The sequence below is a fragment of the Bactrocera tryoni genome, chromosome 2 (assembly GCF_016617805.1).
Source record: "Bactrocera tryoni isolate S06 chromosome 2, CSIRO_BtryS06_freeze2, whole genome shotgun sequence".
In the NCBI taxonomy this organism is placed as follows: domain Eukaryota; kingdom Metazoa; phylum Arthropoda; class Insecta; order Diptera; family Tephritidae; genus Bactrocera; species Bactrocera tryoni.
In genome coordinates this window covers 760227-778048 of record NC_052500.1, presented here as the reverse complement: position 1 = coordinate 778048, position 17822 = coordinate 760227, and the positions used below count along the sequence as shown (strand labels likewise).

At 39.5% G+C, this 17822-nt stretch overlaps 1 protein-coding gene across 1 annotated transcript in view; it reads right to left on the bottom strand.

The window, feature by feature from the left end:
- Positions 1-8471: 8471 nt before the first annotated feature.
- LOC120769684 overlaps positions 8472-17822 on the bottom strand; it is a 46388-nt gene continuing 37037 nt past the window's right edge. Inside the window, exon 4 of the mRNA XM_040096806.1 lies at positions 8472-11546. Coding sequence (XP_039952740.1) covers positions 9973-11546 — 1574 coding nt within the window. The 3' untranslated portion in view covers positions 8472-9972. The remainder of the gene's footprint in view (positions 11547-17822) is intronic.

Below are 17822 nucleotides of genomic sequence, written 5' to 3'. Positions count from 1 at the left end.
GTGTTTTTTAAGTGAGAGTTGGATACGAATAGATTACAAAAAACTTAAAAAATGAAATCTAAAAAAGACAATCTGGAGAAAAACTTAAAGATACTTTGAAAATAACGATTGAAAGATACTTTCGTAAGAAAAAACACACTTCCAACTACACAACTTTATGTAATTGAATCCTGATTTTTCTCTTTTCTAGAAGAAGAAGAAGGCTTAAGGAAATTGTGCAATGCAAAGAATTATGACTAAGTGCTCCTGGAGTGTTTTTGAGAAATCGCAATATATGTATCTATTGACGGTAAGTGAATTAATTATTTATAAAAATTTCAAACAGTAAGCTCTGGTTTCTTGCTGGACAAAAATCATTCCCACATTTCATAGCAAACGAAAATCAATCAAATTAATACAAAAAAAATAATAATAAATAAATAAGATAGCCACCGCATGTTAAAGAGTTCTGCTTGGATTTAAATAAACTAGTTATATACACACATACATTTAGGCATTTGGAATTGCAGATAATAAAATTTAATGCCGTTAGAAGAAAACATGAAAAACAAAGATATTGGCATGCGATTTGAGATCATATCTGCAATTTATACGTACACATGTACATACATATGTACATATGTATATACTTACTTGCACACATACATATGTACATTGACAAGCAGTGCTCTTCATCATTCCTCTGGAATACTACGATCTTATTTGCTCGCCCTTTTTTGCTGAAGAAGTTGGTTAGCGCAATTTCTCCGATTTCTCCTCTGTCCACTGCTCCACTGGCTCTAATGCCTAAAGAACGTTATGTAAGGGTTTGAGTGCTTGTACAGTGTGTTCTTACCCTTTTGTAAATAAAAAACACTTGATGTGATTTTTATGATGTGCGTTAAATGATTAGGCCTCTTGAAATGGTTTTAAGTATACGAAAAGGGTTTACTATTTCAAATGGTCAAGTTTGTTAGCCTGTTGTCACTCGCATGACACCACCACTAAACTAAATAGCGATGGCAATGTGATTGGCGTCGAGAGAAGCTATGCGTGAAGTTAATTAATTGTGTCAACACGTTGAAGGAGCTTCAAATTCGGCCAAAATAAAAGGCCGGGGAAGAGATGAACTTTGCTAAACATTTTTACGAGTAAAATGATCTCTTTTGTGGAACGGTAAACGCTGCTTGATACCATGGTTTACTTTGCGGAGGCTAGATGCCAACGCATCAAGTGAAGTCGGCCATTTTATAAGCACACAGCTTCGTCAGGCGCCATTTGGAATCACAGTATGCAAATTGGGCGAAAGGCAACAGCCAATGTGTTTGTGCGTGTGTGTGGTTTGATGTGAAATTCAGGCACACGTACACATATGTACATACTGTATACAATTAAATTTCGTGTGTGTTTCGTGCGATTGCCAAGGAGATAGGACTTCATAGCAAAGTGCGTGTGTGTCTGCATGAGCACTTGTGTCTGTGAGTGCACATTACAAATCCATTTAAATGCAAACATGTAAAACCAAGCTCGCCATTCGCCAATGTGTCGAGATTCGTTATGGCAGCTTGGCGCCCACACTTCTTGGCCTTTGTTCCTGGCCAGCCACCCTCCACAGTTGCGAAACAATTTAAAGCGCTTTAAACTGTTGTAAATTCCGGCGCTGAGGGGAGTTGACCGACCGCCAGTTGATTACAGTGGCGAGGGTTGAAGCTTATGGGTGCGCAAGTGCGAGCGCGCGGGAGTGAACGTCTCTGCTATCGGCGAATAAACAGCAAGCTCTCAGTCAAACGAGCGGGACGTTGCGATTTTAAGTTCTATTTGTATAGCCAGAAGTACACGTACACGCATACGCACGCACATTAACACACATATATAATATTATATTTTTTTAGTATACAGCGAGTATAGCGGGTTTGAAGTCAAGCGCGTGTGTTTGTCAAATGTTCCAAGGTACACATAATCATTGTCATCATTTTCAGTTATTTCGATGTTCATATTGCCGTTGTTTGTATCAACATACACACATACTTGCATATGCATGTACCTACGGACACTAACAAACACACACATGCCCAATCGTACATCTGTAACTTACATATTCAGTTTTCCTGGCAGTTGGCAGTTGACTGGAGCAAATATTGTTCTTGGCATCCTTGCAGTCGTTCCGTTATTGCTAATGTTTGCCTTTTAACTTTTTTAACGCAAATATTTGCAGTCGGGTCCGCCTCTCGCCCAACGCCCTGTTAAAAATCGCTCATTTTCAAGCTTTTGTTCTTGCTTCTTTTTGCAATGTTTTCGTTGTTGACATAATTTTGTATGATTTCGATTCGAGTTTGGACTCGGACTGGACCTCGGCCGAACCAGCATCCGAACTGAGGGACCAAGGGACTGCGCTGCTTTTGGCTGAGTTGGTGTATGTGAATGGATTTTTGATTTAGTCGCTCGAGTTGCTGAAAATTTGCTTGTTTCTGTTTGTCTATACATACATACAAATGCATGTATGTATGTGCATATGTATAGCTGCGTTGTTTGCCTCGCTTTTCGTTTAATAATTCGATGTTTTAGTTTCTTTCGCCCGCGTCTATTTGCTCATTGCTGAAATTGTAACTCAATTTATTTGTTTACTTTTTGTGCCAAACAGTTTTTTAGTTGAAAGATTTCTGTTGACTCGCGCTTCATTTCGTCTTACATAATTTTTGTATCCAAAGGAGAGAATGTACACATCTGCTGGGGCTAAATTTGAGGGGTCGCACGTGTCTCGCGTAACCAAGGCCCCGACGAAAAATTTAAAATTTTATGAAGAATCGGCAAGTTGTCGGGAAGACGTCCTTAAAGGAAGTACTACTCAATATTTCCAAATGTTTGTGGTCGTCTTCTGCTAATGATAAGTTAAGTTGAATAAACGTTGTGAATTTCCAGTTCATTTTAGAATATTGACATGCCAACAGTCATGAAAAAACTTATTTTAGGTTAGGGTTGCATAGAGTTCTTAAAGCTTCAGTTTCCCAGATGCAAATTCATCCACATGTTTGTATGTCGATATGTGTGTATGTGGATATGTGCCTCTAATTCGGCGTAATGTGCTCATATGCCTGAAAGGCTCCGCAATCAATTACCGAAACGAAGGGAACGCAAATTTAGAATATGTCAACTTGTTGACATCCGAACAAATGAGCGCATTCAAAGCAGTCGTGCGTGGGCCAAACAGCCCGCATGCAACACACATGCAAAGGTATAGAAAGTATGTATATGGGATGTGCTTATGCTTTCTTTGAAGCATTTGACTTAGTTACGACCTTTAGGAACGAACCCAAAATGGCCATGTAGCTTTGATCGAAGAAGCCAACCAGCTAGCTCGTACTTATTACTTAAATAAAACACATTCGATTTACTTACAAATCAATCCTGAAGTCTAAATAATGCTCTTATGAGGGGGACTAGATGCCTAAATTTTAGGATTCTTCAAATTAAGATAAAGGATAATGAAAGTGGGGGCTGCCAAAAAAAAACGTGCTTCTTGGTTTACATGATTCCAACCCTTGTAGTTATCTAAAACAAACAAATTGAAGAAATTCTTGAATAGTAAAGATATCGGTATCACAATGACCTTTGACAAAGGAAAACAACTCACAAAATGGCGACGACTTGACAAAAAAAGAATAGATTTTTCTTCCTTTTTAACTTTTTCGCATTAAAAAAAATATACTTAAAATTTCGCAACGTACTTTGTGAGATATGTACTATATAACAAAGATTTCTATCGAATTTCAAAGGAGTCGGTTAAGCAGAACTTGAAATGTCATGCCAACGCCTAAAAAAAATAGTTTCGAGATTAACGCGTTTAAAGTTTGGCGTTTGACGTCACAAAATCCGCTCCGAAAATAATTCGGATTTTTAAAAATCCCTTTAAGGGCATAAGGGTCTAAACTTTGAAAATGTGGAAGAAATTGGCTTTTTGAAATTTCTAGGCCAGATTACCCCCAAAGCTGCATTGCTGTGAAATGAATATCGTTGTTTATGTGAACCCAAAATGAACAAAGTTGTTGTTATTGTGGTGGCATCAGAACATGCTCTTCAAATAATTTTCCAAGTTGACGATCTTTTGTAGAACCATGGATTTGAATATTGAGAAGAGCAGTTAATTGTTACGCTTCTGAGGGCCGCCTGGTGTTGAATTTGAAACTTGCGTCTGAAGAAAATACTTTATATGGTTTCTCCAGAAAGTAATAGGACTAATTTTCTTCCGCCGCGACTGTACTTCGGAGCGTGCGTGCGCCTACTGGATTAGGTGGAGGGAGTTCCTCTAACGAACGAGCGACTGGTAAGTTGTCTTCGAACACCTGAAGTGTCAGGACAAACATTTTCGCGCGACGTGCTTCTGTGAGTGGTGCAAGCCGAAAATGTAGCGTTCGTTAGAGCAGAGGTACGCGATTAAGTTCTGTGTGAAACTCGGTAAATCTGCCTTCAGAGACGTTTCGATATGACCGAGCAGACTTACCCAGATGTTGCTTTAGCAAGAAGTGGTGTGTTTCGGTGGCACCAGAACTTTTTGGAGGGCCGGGAAGAGGTCGCTGATGAAGACCGTGCTAGGAGACCTGCGACTTCGACAAATACTGACAATGTGAGTGGTGTGCTCCTGGACAAACGCCCAACCCGGCATCCTAACGACTCCGCAGCCGCCCTACAGCTCAGATGTGCCCCGGACTTTTTTTGTTTTCTTGTCTGAAAAAGCCGATGAAAAACAAGCATTTTGAGGCGGGGGGACAGAGGGGATCCCAGCAGCATGCACCTCGGCTCTCAAGGCTATTCCGACGAATACCTTCTGCGACGCCTTCAATGTTTAGAAATCGCGCTGGCAGCGCTGCATCGACGCAGAAGGAGTCTTTTTTAGAAAGTTTTTAAAGAATTGTAACGGTTGGTTCAGTAATTTTTTTAATCGACTCAGTCCTATTACTTTCCGGACAAACCCTCTGTGTGTGAAACCGGCTATGAAGCTGACTTTAAAACTGAACTTTTCTAGAACCTGAAGAACTTTTTATGAGATTTGTGAAGTCGTTTCTAGCTTTTCTCTGTTCAAAGGTAAGGAATAATTGAATATTTAATCTATCACAAGCACATATCCACTCACATTCGTACTTGAATTTGTGCAAGCGAGGAAAATAGCAAAACTCCATATTATTCACCATGATAAATGGTTTAACAAATGCAATCTACTGCTGCCTTGTACATTATATACTCGCTACATATGTACATAGGAGGCAGGCGTTACCCGTACATGCCAAATTTCATTATAATAAATGGTAACCTTGTCCAATATGCGAAATTCATTTTTCAAGCTGTAAAAATGAATGTTTAAATTAATACTTGAGTAGATGAATAGAGGAGCTAAGTGTGTTTTTGTAAATGGTCAACTACAGGAAGCTCACTTAAGTACATGTAAATACATACATACATACATACACACATACATGTGCATGCCCGATTGGTGTATGTGCGATTAGAGCACGGAAATTAGAATTCGCACATGTGTACATGCATATATGCACACATACAAACACAACACACATACATACATATGCACTATACTTATGCGAAAATGGAACTTTTAAAAGTGAAATCAAAATTTCATTCGCAAATGTGCTTGTAAATCGCTTTGAAAGAAGAAAACCCCAAACAATACAAAAGCAGAGCCTTGGGCGAGAAGTAGAACGGCACAAAGGAGAAAAACGGAAATTTATCAAATCGAATCTTTTGTAGCCGATCAGCGCCTTAACGTATGCCGCAAATAATGACTGCAGGTCTATGTAAACAATTGCACATGCCAAAGCGTTTGTTTGCCGAACTCTGTGCTGGCTGCCCCGACTCGTTTCTTTTATCTCATTTCTGTGAAGTTCCACCCCACCTGCACCTGAATAAGAGGCCCATTGTCCAACAGAAGCAACTAACGAAAATGAATTGTAAATTGCAAATGGCTCAAATGGCTTAAGGGGGCCAAGGAGCACTGTCCAATGAGGATTTTGAATGTAAATGGCGTCTAGTGTACACAAAGCGGGTACGTACATATGTATGTATGTACCCTGAGGGAAAAATCTGAACAGGCCGCAAAATTTCTGGCTCAGAGCCTTCGCTATTTAAACTCATTCCCATCGCGTATTAAATGGCGCAACAAACTCTCTGTCAAGTTACTAAAAGTGTGTGATGTTGTAAAAGAACGCTGATATATGTATACTGATATCCGGGTTCCTCAGATTTAGGTCATGCCTAGTATAGATACATTAGTGAACACCTTTTGAAAATTGTCGCGGCGTTGGCTGGGCCTGTGCGCATTGCTATCTGAACACATTTCGTAGGACATAACAGTCGTTTCTGTGCGATGTGCTGTTATTTTGGTGAACGTTCCAAGCCCATTATGGTCGAATTTCATCAATAACTTGTCTCTAGGAAAAATTAAAATGGTTTGTTCAGTTTCGACTCGAATTATCGACCGACGAATAGGCACAACTTAAACATTCCCGAATGGAACTGAACGAGTTCGGTACAAGTATTTGCAGGCATTCTAAATACAAATTCGGAAGATCACAAATACATACCACATCCTAACAAAAGATGGTTTAATATTGTCCATGAGATTGCGAGCTCCTGAATGATCAGGCTCCCGTGTGTCTACATAATGGCAATAAAAGAGCTTTTCACATATGTTTTGAATATGCAAAGTAAAGAGAATAAGCAATTATTTGAAGTAAAATAGAAGCTTGGAAAATATTCCATCAGTATTGCAGGATAGTATGTCTACAAGAAATATTTCGTACACTATAGCCTATGTATTAGAAGAGAATGAATTCGCTCTTTGAAAATTAAATTATTCGCGGTTCGTGGTTGAGACTGGGTGACAAACTTTGCGATTCCTGCGCAAATATCGGTGAAGAAGCGCTGAAAGGATGTCGCATGAATACTTGCATATCTGCGATGCATAAATGTCTGGCGAATAAAACTGCTTTGAATTTGAATAAAGAATTTCGTGGGAGTAGATTTCGCTTGACTTTGGCGCCGTCGCCTTATGGTTTCAGTTTTAGTCACTTGCAGCGGATAACAATACACCTCTTCGGGTGATCAAAGGTGCGCGCACATTCAACCAAACAAATGCATATGCATATGTGTATATGTATGAGTTAACACATGCATATGTGTGGATTTGTAAAAACGCCATTCTTATCTATGCGAACACAGTGCGACTACATTGTAAAAAGTGCTTTTATACCCAATTACAATGGGCAGCAGAGGGGTGTGTTAGCTTTGTACGGACAAACATATACATATGTATTCGTATACGAAGCTTGGGCTATTGGCGACTGCTGAAAGCCACTTGACCATTTGATTCCGTGCGCACGCCTCCCCTCCTGCCGCTAACAAAAATGCATGCGTAAGTGCTCGAGGCGTCCAACAAAATAGAAATTAAATAAGAAAAATGAGATTGTAGATTAAAGTTAAGAGGGCACTTAGATAGGAAAAGTCTATTTTCGTAAGAGGATCAAATGTTTTTCTTTGTAGTTGTGGAAATTTCGACACAAAAAGGAAGAAAAACATTTTCAATTCCATTTTAATGATTGGGTGCGGCAGTGTTAAAAAAAAATAAGTAAATTGGAAATTTCGCAGTGCGAATTTAATTTAATTTCCACTAATTGAATATAAAACGAAAACCGCACACTTATACGCCGATAAATGTGTGGACGTAGTTACGCAATTTTGCAAAAATGTTGTAATACTTTTAATATATTGTCCGTCTTCCCTCTCTACTTCCCCACTCTCATGACACATATGTCTGTGAAATGCGGATCAAGTGAGCCACTAGGTTTCATGTCTCTTGCAGAGGCTTGTTGAATTTTTCTATGAATGGATTTGGTTATATAAGATTTTGCATGTTGAACTCGTGATCTATAAAATGGCAGTTGACTCCGGAAACAGTAACAGTTGCTATTCTGTAGTTAGAAAGTTTGCTTCAAACAGAAAGAGAATAATAATAAACAAAACACGAGTAAGAATTTGACCAATTGTCGCGCAGTAGGTGAACGTTTAATATTCTTGCTATGCCTTATTTCAATAGAATAGAATATTGAATACGGGCGACGGGGCGTATGAGTTACATTTATTTATAAACCTTGGACTCTGCACTGCCAATAAAATTTTGTCCGTTTTTGCTTTGTGTTATCAGCAACATAATCATTTCTTCTTAGCTGCGTCGAGAAATTTTTGGAATATTTCTCCCCAATAAACTCGGTATTCAAAAAATCGGAATGGAGGCATATAAAACCCTTTAAATTTTTGTGGTTGACTTCATACTTGTGAGTAGCAATCTGTGTTGGTGCACGTGTAGCCGAGCGCTGGAAGAAATGTCTGCAGCAAATACTAATCTGAGGCTTGACTCTATCTAAGCGGGTGTTTGAAATAAGAACCTTACTCAATAATTAGCTGCTAAATACATTCTTGGTTTTTATTTGTATTGATATCCTTGCGTTCGGTGTGAACTCATTTATTTTTCTACAAATCTACATTAATTATTTTATAATTTAGTATAATCGAAGTTCATATGTATACAGTTACAAGTAATAATTTAATAAGAAGTTTAAAATTTCCTATACAATATACACCATATAAGCACTCGGCTCAACCTGAAGTGGATTTACAATTAGCAACATAAAATGCACGAAAGCCTCCAAAAAGTTTGAACAGTTTTGCAGAAATATTAGAAATGTTATTTGAATAGGAGAATTGGAATTGGCAAACATTTTCTAGTGGAAAGTGCAGTTCAAACTATAAAACGCAAACCAATTCCAGCACAATCTGCACACAGGCTTATTTCGGAAGCTGCGCGCAGTGAGCCTTGCTTTAATAAAATTAATATGAATGCACATTTAATGTTAGAGAAACCAAATTAAAAAAAAATCGATCTTTATGATACATACATACAAAGAATAAAAGGCGAAAATGTTGAAAAAAGATTTGGAGACATTGAATGCTGATTTTCGAAATCAAAACTTTTCCAGAAATTTCGAAAAGCAATACCCAATTATCTGTGATTGTGTGTATGTACGCATGTATATATGTATGTATGTATGCATATGTTTGTTTGTAAAAATTCGAAAAGCACTTGAAAATATTTGCGGATTTTAAAAATTGCTTTTTAATGGAAGATCGGCATTTGGGGCTTCGTGCGATTCACTTCAAATTCTTCGAGTGTGAGAAACAAAAAACTAATAAAAAATATACTAGACTCGCCTGAATTGGACATGTGTTGCGCATAAATAATTACATGAACTGGATTTGAACATAAATATAGGAACCTTGACTAAGTAATTTCATTAAATGCGACTTACACACACATTCAATGCGTTTACATACATACACAAATGCTTGCCCATGTATGTGTGTAAATAATATATGTACATATTCGGTTAATTTCATTCCAAAAACAAATTGAAATATATACTACCAACTCTTCAGACATGCGTAAATATACGTTACGCATTACATAACTGTTACATAACTGTGTAATACTTGAGTGATAGATTGTACAAACATTTAAAATACACATTTGGAACTTGTAACTGCTTAAATAATTATAATTAAATTATGGCTCTGTCTGTGGCCGGGCGTTGATATGATCAAGAGATAGACTTTCGTAAAAGTAATGTCTATATTTTAGCGCTACATTACTTAAATACTTAGTTTTTGTATATACACATTTGTTTAGCTTAGGTATGTATGGTTGTGTGAATATGTTTAGATCAGCTCCGTGTAATGTGAATATGTATCGAACGAGTTCGACGCAAACGACGACGGTTGCTCGCAGAAGTGCCAAATCCTTTGCAAAGCCTGGCGGTTCTCGAAGAACGGGCTCGAATGTAGCGGCGGTGCCAAGCTCTGCAGGTATGACGAATGGGGTTTGCTTATTTCCCGATAGGACTTTTTTCGATTCACATCACTGTGGCCTAGGGATCATTCTTGCTTGCTCGCGCAATGAGGCGACAAGGAGCTAATCGAGCTGCCGCACATTGAGGAGGCTTCTTGGCTGTTTGACATACTGAGCGCTTTTGCGGGGAATCCGAAGATGTGGCTGCTGAGTGGTGTGCCTGTCGGACTGTCCAGGTCCATGGCGGGATTGATGCGTTTCTCCTTTTGCCGCCGATTGCAAAACCAAACGCGCACCACTTCTTTGTCCATATTTAGTTGATCCGCCAAATTATTGATGTCCTCTGAAGTGGGTTTGCAGTTGACCATGAATGCCTTTTCGAGTGTGCTGCGAACGTTGGTCTCGATGGAGGTGCGCTTTTTGCGTCTTCGTCCAATTATGTTTTCGGGTGTAGTGAGCGTTGTTGTCATGGAGCTCAGTGAGAACACACCGCCCGTTTTTGATATTGTATTGTCTGCATCAGCCAGCCATTTTTGCAGCAGCGGCTTTAGTTTGCACATGTTTTTGAAGCTGAGGTTGAGTGCTTCAAATCGTGAGATGGTGGTTTGCGAGAAGTCATTGCCGTACAATTTTCCCATTGCCAAGCCAACATCGCCTTGCGTGAAGCCGAGTTTGATACGGCGCTGTTTGAAAGTTTTGGCGAATTGTTCGAGTTCTTCCAGATCGGTTGTCTCTTCGGGCGATTGGTCGAGAGAGCGTGCTGCTGCCGACATTGTGTTTGGCCCGACCGCTTTGTTGTTTTGTGGTGTACTGCTGAAGCTCATTGTTGCGCCGGGTAACGTGTTGGGGAATATGGAAGACATGCCGGGCGTATTTGGCGTTAAGATGGCGCTGCCCATTTGTAGACCCAAGGCAGAATTAGGTGGTGTGGTCTGCTGCGAAGAGTTTGCGTTGCCGCTTTCTTCTTCTTCATCGTCTTGTGTAAGCTTATAGGATTTCATGTGACGCCGACTAACTGGACTTAAAGAGGGGCTACGCAATGGTGATGAGACCAACGGCGTGGAAAAATGTTTTATTCCTCGTGCTGGCGTGCCTTGGGAATTAAATCTGCTCGTGGGTGGGTGTTCTTCGCTTTCAAAATGTTGTTGCAGCTCTTGTTGTAGCTGTTGTTGTTGTTTAAATTGTTGCAAAGCTTGAAACTGAGCCATGGCTTGGAGAGAGTTTTGGAGCAGGAAATGCGTAGCTGTTGGATTTTGAAAATTATCTGGCGCTACTTGACGCATCATATCTACATAGCTTTGCAGTTGGAGCTGGAACGCCTGCTGCATTTCACTGGCAGCATAGTTTGGTGCTGCCATGCCAAGGTGATTTTGCAGCAGTAGCGGCGCCAGTGGACTCTGCAGCGCAGCAAAGAGGTTCGACGCACTTTCCGATAGCTGCTGACAGTGCTCATCAGCGGTTCTTGCATTCATCTCGCCCGGCGTCACAGGACGGAGTGGTGAACGCGCTAGTCTCTTTGGTGATTGCGGAGCAAGGTCAAGTATTTCGTCCGACTCTGCGGCCACTTCATGACGACGCTTCTTACTCAAATTCTTCGCTGGCAGGACACATCGCTTAAACTGCTCAGCACACCCTCCATCTTCATGCCTATCGTTGTCGCCTGTAAAAAGAGCGGAGAGATAAGGGTTATAAGAAGTCAGTTATGTGAAGAAATAAATATTTTGCTTTTCAATTTTCCAATTCAATGACGCTACTGTTCCTCATTTCTTTCAACAAATGCTTTCTGTTTATGCCACACAACAATAACTCCACCGAACACAACCCCTCAAATGTTCAAACCACAACCTAAGTGGCCAAAGCTTCAAATACACTTACGCCACACACACACACATATGTGCATTAACTGGGAATTTCAACTGGAGCATAATTCGATTTGACCATGGCACAAATTGAATATTCCAAAGATGTTTAACACTGGCTCAATGGACCAGCGGTAACGGCAAAAGGTTCTTGTCTTTTATCAATTTCCAATATTTCTTTTAAGGAGGCAAATTTTATTCAAACTTCCGAATGAGCGCTCATGTCCAGCCACAAAGCCTACAGTGTGAGCTTTGATAGCTGAAAATGCTTTTCAGGGTTATATTGGGTCGTTCTGTCTTCGATAGATACGAGCCAGGAGCAGGAAAAATGCAAGAAAATAAAATTATATATTCTCTGTGTGGGTTGACTTATGTTGGCTAATTTTAAGGCATTTAGAAAACTCGCTCATGTATAATAATTGCCAATTTAAGTGCCTGTGTGTGTGCGGCCTTTGCCATCGGTATTTGCTTGGCGAGATAGCGCTTTGGCAGGCTTTGCCCATTCCTGTCGGCTGAAATTTCAACAAATTTGATATAACCGCGTTGGAAGGCGCTTTGAATGTGTGCAAAGTGGATAAAAAATGTTTGCGAAAGCATTTTGCGGCCCTAAATATTTGCACTTACTATATAGTAATACGCGGTGTAGCCCTGTTGCCGTACTTTGAGTGCTTGAGAGAATTAATTTAAATATAAATTTTGATGTTCTACTCAGACCTTGGACTTAACCATTAGAAAATGTGTCCTTCAAGCTTTATGTTAGAAAAGTTAGTTTTTTCTATTGTCTTCTAATAATTGAGTTTTTGCTGTATTGAGCTGTTCATTAGACCTTAAGTTGGTAAACTGGGTAGAAGGCCCTATAGTAGGGAGATATTAAACGCAGCCAATGTAAATCTTAATGTCTACCCAAGGCATCTGCGCTCGGTACTCAAGAGGCCAGACCACTCGGTGCCTGTGAGGTAGCAAAAATATCACCTGGAGAGTGGTTTAGGTAGAGCACCTCTGCAAATGCACCATGCTACGCTTATCGATGCACAAACATTCCTGTATTTTTCGTTTCTTCTTTCGATTTCCTTTTGTTGTCTAAAAAAGCGAAAATCTCGTCACATAGTCTCCGCAGCGTGAGATGTTGCCAACAAAGACGATTGTGCTGAGCATAAGGAGCTCTCGGCGCAAATTATGGCTGAGAACGCAACGCTTTTCTTTGAGAAAAGCAAAACAATCGGAAAAATAATAATTTTCTCTAACTTTCATTTTGTCGACTGTTGGAAAACTTGAACTTGAAAGATTCGTTATTCACACCCCTTTACAGCGCTGCTTTTCACCCCATAACGCCTGCGAACACAAAACATTGCCAGACTGCCGATTTTGCCGACACAATGCAAGCGAAATAACCAACATAAGTGAATGCAATTGAAACCCCCCGAGGACATTTCGCACTCGATGCTGTAAAATCAGAGAAACAGGAAGGAAGATTCAAATGAAATGTCCCAATTTAAAGCAATGTATTTTCAATGCGGGCAGCATAGTGCATACATGTGCAGATATTTATGTATGTATGTGTGGGTTGTTTGATTCAACCATGCAGCAAAACCCCCTTCTCGCGTCTGTCACAACGTACGGGAAGGGATGATAATTTGTAGCGCTTGATTACGGACCAATCAAACGAATACCCTTCATTTTAAACTTCAAATCAGCATTAACCGCTCGCCGTGTCAAGCACACACACACACCGACTGAATGCTCAGGGGTAGTTCTGTTTTAAAAAAATACAAACTAAAAACAAAGAAGTTTCACAAATCGAAATATACATTACAATCCATGGCATATCGCCTTAAAAACGGCAATAAAAATCACTTCAATAATGGAACTAATGCAATCCCAGAGATACTTTAACAGATAATTGACCGCAGAGTCGGCTGTAAAAAAGTTACATACGTACAGACATATGTATATGCACGCATGAAGGTCCATGCAGTCAGTAATCGGCTATAAATTTAAAATCTTTCAAAACCGCGCTGCTAATTTTTAGTTGTTGTTCGGCTATTCGTTCTTAATTTCCTATATTTGTTGCAGGGTTGCTTCTAACCCTTCTAATGCCACCAAAGCAAACAATTCTCTATACAAGTTGCGTCCAATCACCTTCTCTATTTCCAGGCAAAAAGTGTCCTTTGTCCCCCGCTTTAAAGGGATCAAAGCTATCTGTTAATTAAATCTATTGGTGGGTTGGGTCAGAGTTGACATCAATCATAACTTGTTAATTATTGCTGGTTGACGTTAACCCTTATTTGTAGTTCTAATTCGTCACATAATAAAAAGCTTACGAGCAGACGCCGTGCAAAGTCACGTGAAAGCCGAAGAAGGCAAGGCAAAAAACGCGCTAAACGCTGATTTACCCACACACATGCACGGAAATAATTTACTGGATCAGCGTAAAAACACAACTATTCATTCGCCTAACGCGCGTATAAATACACGCATACCAACATACATACATACAAACGAGAGCATGGAGCATAAAATCAATTATTTGCGAGTTTAATCAATCATGCCGGAAGTTATAGAGATTCTGCTAAAAAACGCTTGTCACGATTTCACATCAAAGTCCCTGCTTGACATGACACACAAAACCATTTAACTGCGTTTAAGGATTTCCAAAAATGAGGAAATTCAGTTTTTTATTTTCGAAAATTATGAATACATTTGGAAATTCGAGTAATGCAGGCCGCTTGGGTATGAGTAGAATATGACGAAGTGACAAAGCATTTCTGCTATCGAGCAGATGTTGATGAATAGACAATTGTTCTCGGCTCGGGCTAGCGTCTAGCCAGGCCTAGTACGCATACACACACTTATGAACATATGTACATATATGTGCTCACATATCGATTGGTTATTTGTTGTGATCCACTTTAATTATTGCACGAAATTGGACGCAAACATTATGGAGACCCTCAAATCGTTCGACTTCATATATTATATATGCATATCCCATAGTTGAATGTGTGTACCTTTGCATCAGTTCCATTCTTAACTGCGACTACGCGAATGATTTCATGTAAATGTAGGTCTAGGTGAAGATTTCACATATGTTTGCATATAACTCTTGAGGCAAATCAATCTTGCTTCATTGTAACGCGCCCTAGATATGTCATTGCTTTAAGAAAACTTACAACTTTTTACTCTGCAATGTGCTTTGCATGCTTCTTTCGTTGCAAGTGCTAGGTTAAGGATTTCAGAATGACGCTTGAGAAAAAATTTACAGTGCCAAAGTAGTAGATTGTCGCAAATACCCCTCTTCTTAAAGGATAATAGAAAAACTTCCACATTTTGACAAGACACGATCTGACCTACTCCTTTTGGCCACCGTAAGCAAACTTTGGTTAGACTATAGTATATATATAAATCACTACAATCAAATTTGTTCAAAATATGCAGGTGGTAATTAAGGCCGAATATTTATAATCCGTGTTTCTTTATACTTCAAAATCCTGAACATCGTTGCCAAAAACTCATAAGGAATTTCAGAGGAATTCAAGACAAATCAAGCTTTTTCGGCTTGCTGCCTAATACTAGCCATTTAGTTGAAATCTTCATTATATACAAATACTTACATACTTACATATGTATGTGTGTATGTATGCATGTAGGCAAATTTTAACACCTTCCATGTGAAGATTTTGAGCGCGCGCGCCAATTAGAACCATACAATGTAATAACCCAATTTCAATAAATCCCATATCATTTTTTAAAGTATGATTATGAGTACAACAACAACAACTAAGAAGAGCAACGTCAACAAACCACTTTGGCACGCGCCACTCTCCAATAAAACCTCAATTAATTTCACGCAACTCCCAATACCGTTTTCTTTTATAAAATGGTAAACACCGTCATTACAACACCCTTTAATTTGTCCATAAATCGCCGGAGCGCATACGCATTTGAGTATTCACGCCGTCATAAAAACGTACATTCATTTGTGTATGTGTGTGTGTGTTGCCCATTAATATTCACACTATAATTTGAATAAATGCTTTATTAGGTGTGTACGCGTGTGTGTGTGTGATAAGCAAATAAACGCACCTAAGTGTGGAGTGTAGAAGGTAGGAAGCAACAGCAACAGCAAGAGCAGCAATAAAAAGTGACGAGCACTCGAGTAAAAAGCGCGAAAGGGTGCATTAATGAGCAGCGATTGGCCTCGGCGGCGGAGCACAGGGTGCGCAACAGTTGCTTTGTCTACGCTCGCGTACCCCCGGCATGTTTTGCATAACGGCAAAGGGTTCGCTGCCACTTTTTATTGGACTCAGTGATTCCGCCAATGATCTGCTTATATGCATATCCGCATCTCGCGGTGACTCTTGTTGATTGTGCGAATAAAAAGCGAGCAAATGACAACCCTTTTTGTTGTTGATCTTTGGATATTTAAATGCTTGTTCATTTGCATGCATGTGTGTGTGTATGTGTGTGTGTTCGATTACTAACGAGAACCTTTTAACAATGCGTGAATGCCCCGCGAAGTAGGCTACAATGGATGGTAAATGTTCTGTTTTTGTTGTTGCTGAGCGAATAGGTGGTGCAATACGATTAAAATAGCGTTTAATTTTAATTGCCACCGCTGTCACTACATTTGCATGGGTGCCCTCATTTGTTTGCGCCCAAAGGTCAGACGGCGACAAATTTACATAACCTTAAAACCTCAGACAAAGTGTGCGTCATCATTGCAACATTCGGCAATTTGTACTGTGTGTTGCACCTAATGAGATGGATGAATTGAAGTCTGGTTAGGGGTTAGTTTAGAGTGCTGGACAAACATACAAATGCACACACACATGAACACATGCAGATATATAGTACATATGCATGAATTGGTGGAAAATACATGCACCCGTGGAACGTGGAAATCACTTCGTGCGTTGCAAAAGCGAAATTCTGCCAGTTGTGGGATGATATCGGTTTCACATATAAGCGTACACACACACACACACACCCCTATATACACTTAATAAAACTGCGGCGTAAATAAAAAAATTATTGAAAATATGTAAACATCCATATGTTTAAAATAACTCACAAGGTTACATACGTACGAGTATTGTGTGAGTGAAAACCTATGATTTCAATATCCTGTTTGTCAGGAGACAGCTTGTTCGACTGCTGGGATGCCGCCGCGGCGTCCCCTAAATGCCTTGCACTCTGCCGTATGTGTGTTTGGTTTTGCTCTATGTTCGTCGTTTGGTGGACAGAGCGTGATGACCATTGCTGCCGAGGTGTCACAGGGTTGCTTTGGAATTTTAATTTCGCCGAATTATGGTCATTGTACTATTGTTGAAACTGTTATTTGAACTATTGAAATGTAATGTATGTAAGTATGTGATATTGCATTGTTGTGCCACTTTGGACCACGGTTTTTGTTCTTAGTTGTGACAAATTGTCATTGTGCATGCCAGCGGCCCGAGCACTGCATCTGTGTGAATGAGGGTTGCAGCGAGGGGTCAAGTTTGGTGCGAAAGGCAACTTTGTATATAAATAAGAGTTCGTACTCGTATGTGCTGTTGTTGTTGTTGGCCGTGATAGTCAAATTTTCAGTTAGATGTCCGATATGACATTATTTGGACATGTGCAAAGGGGCGTCGAAAATATCGGCATCGTGATTGCCGCAAATTTTATTGCTTGCATTTCAATGAAGATGAAGAAGAAGCAGAGTTGCAAAATCACGCATAAAATTTATCGAGCAATTGAGCATATTAGGCATTGTTAAACAGTTTTCATTAATCGAATATGGAAATCAATTATCTTTTCTCTTTTTTCTTTTTTTTTTAAATATTTGAATGCATTTTTGGTCAGGAGGTTGCTATGGAGAGTCTGAAGTCACTTTTTGTGCCCGAGTTTGTCAGATTTTATAATTTACTTTAAAAGGCATCAGCTCTGGAGCAGCCAATTTTTAGTAATTTACATACATATTTTGAAATATGATTATTGGCTTTCTTTTTTAATTTAAGTAAATATTGTTACTGTTATTATGTTAAATTTTCCTAGCTTGAGTTTTACCTTCACTTCTATAAATGCATTTATTCTTT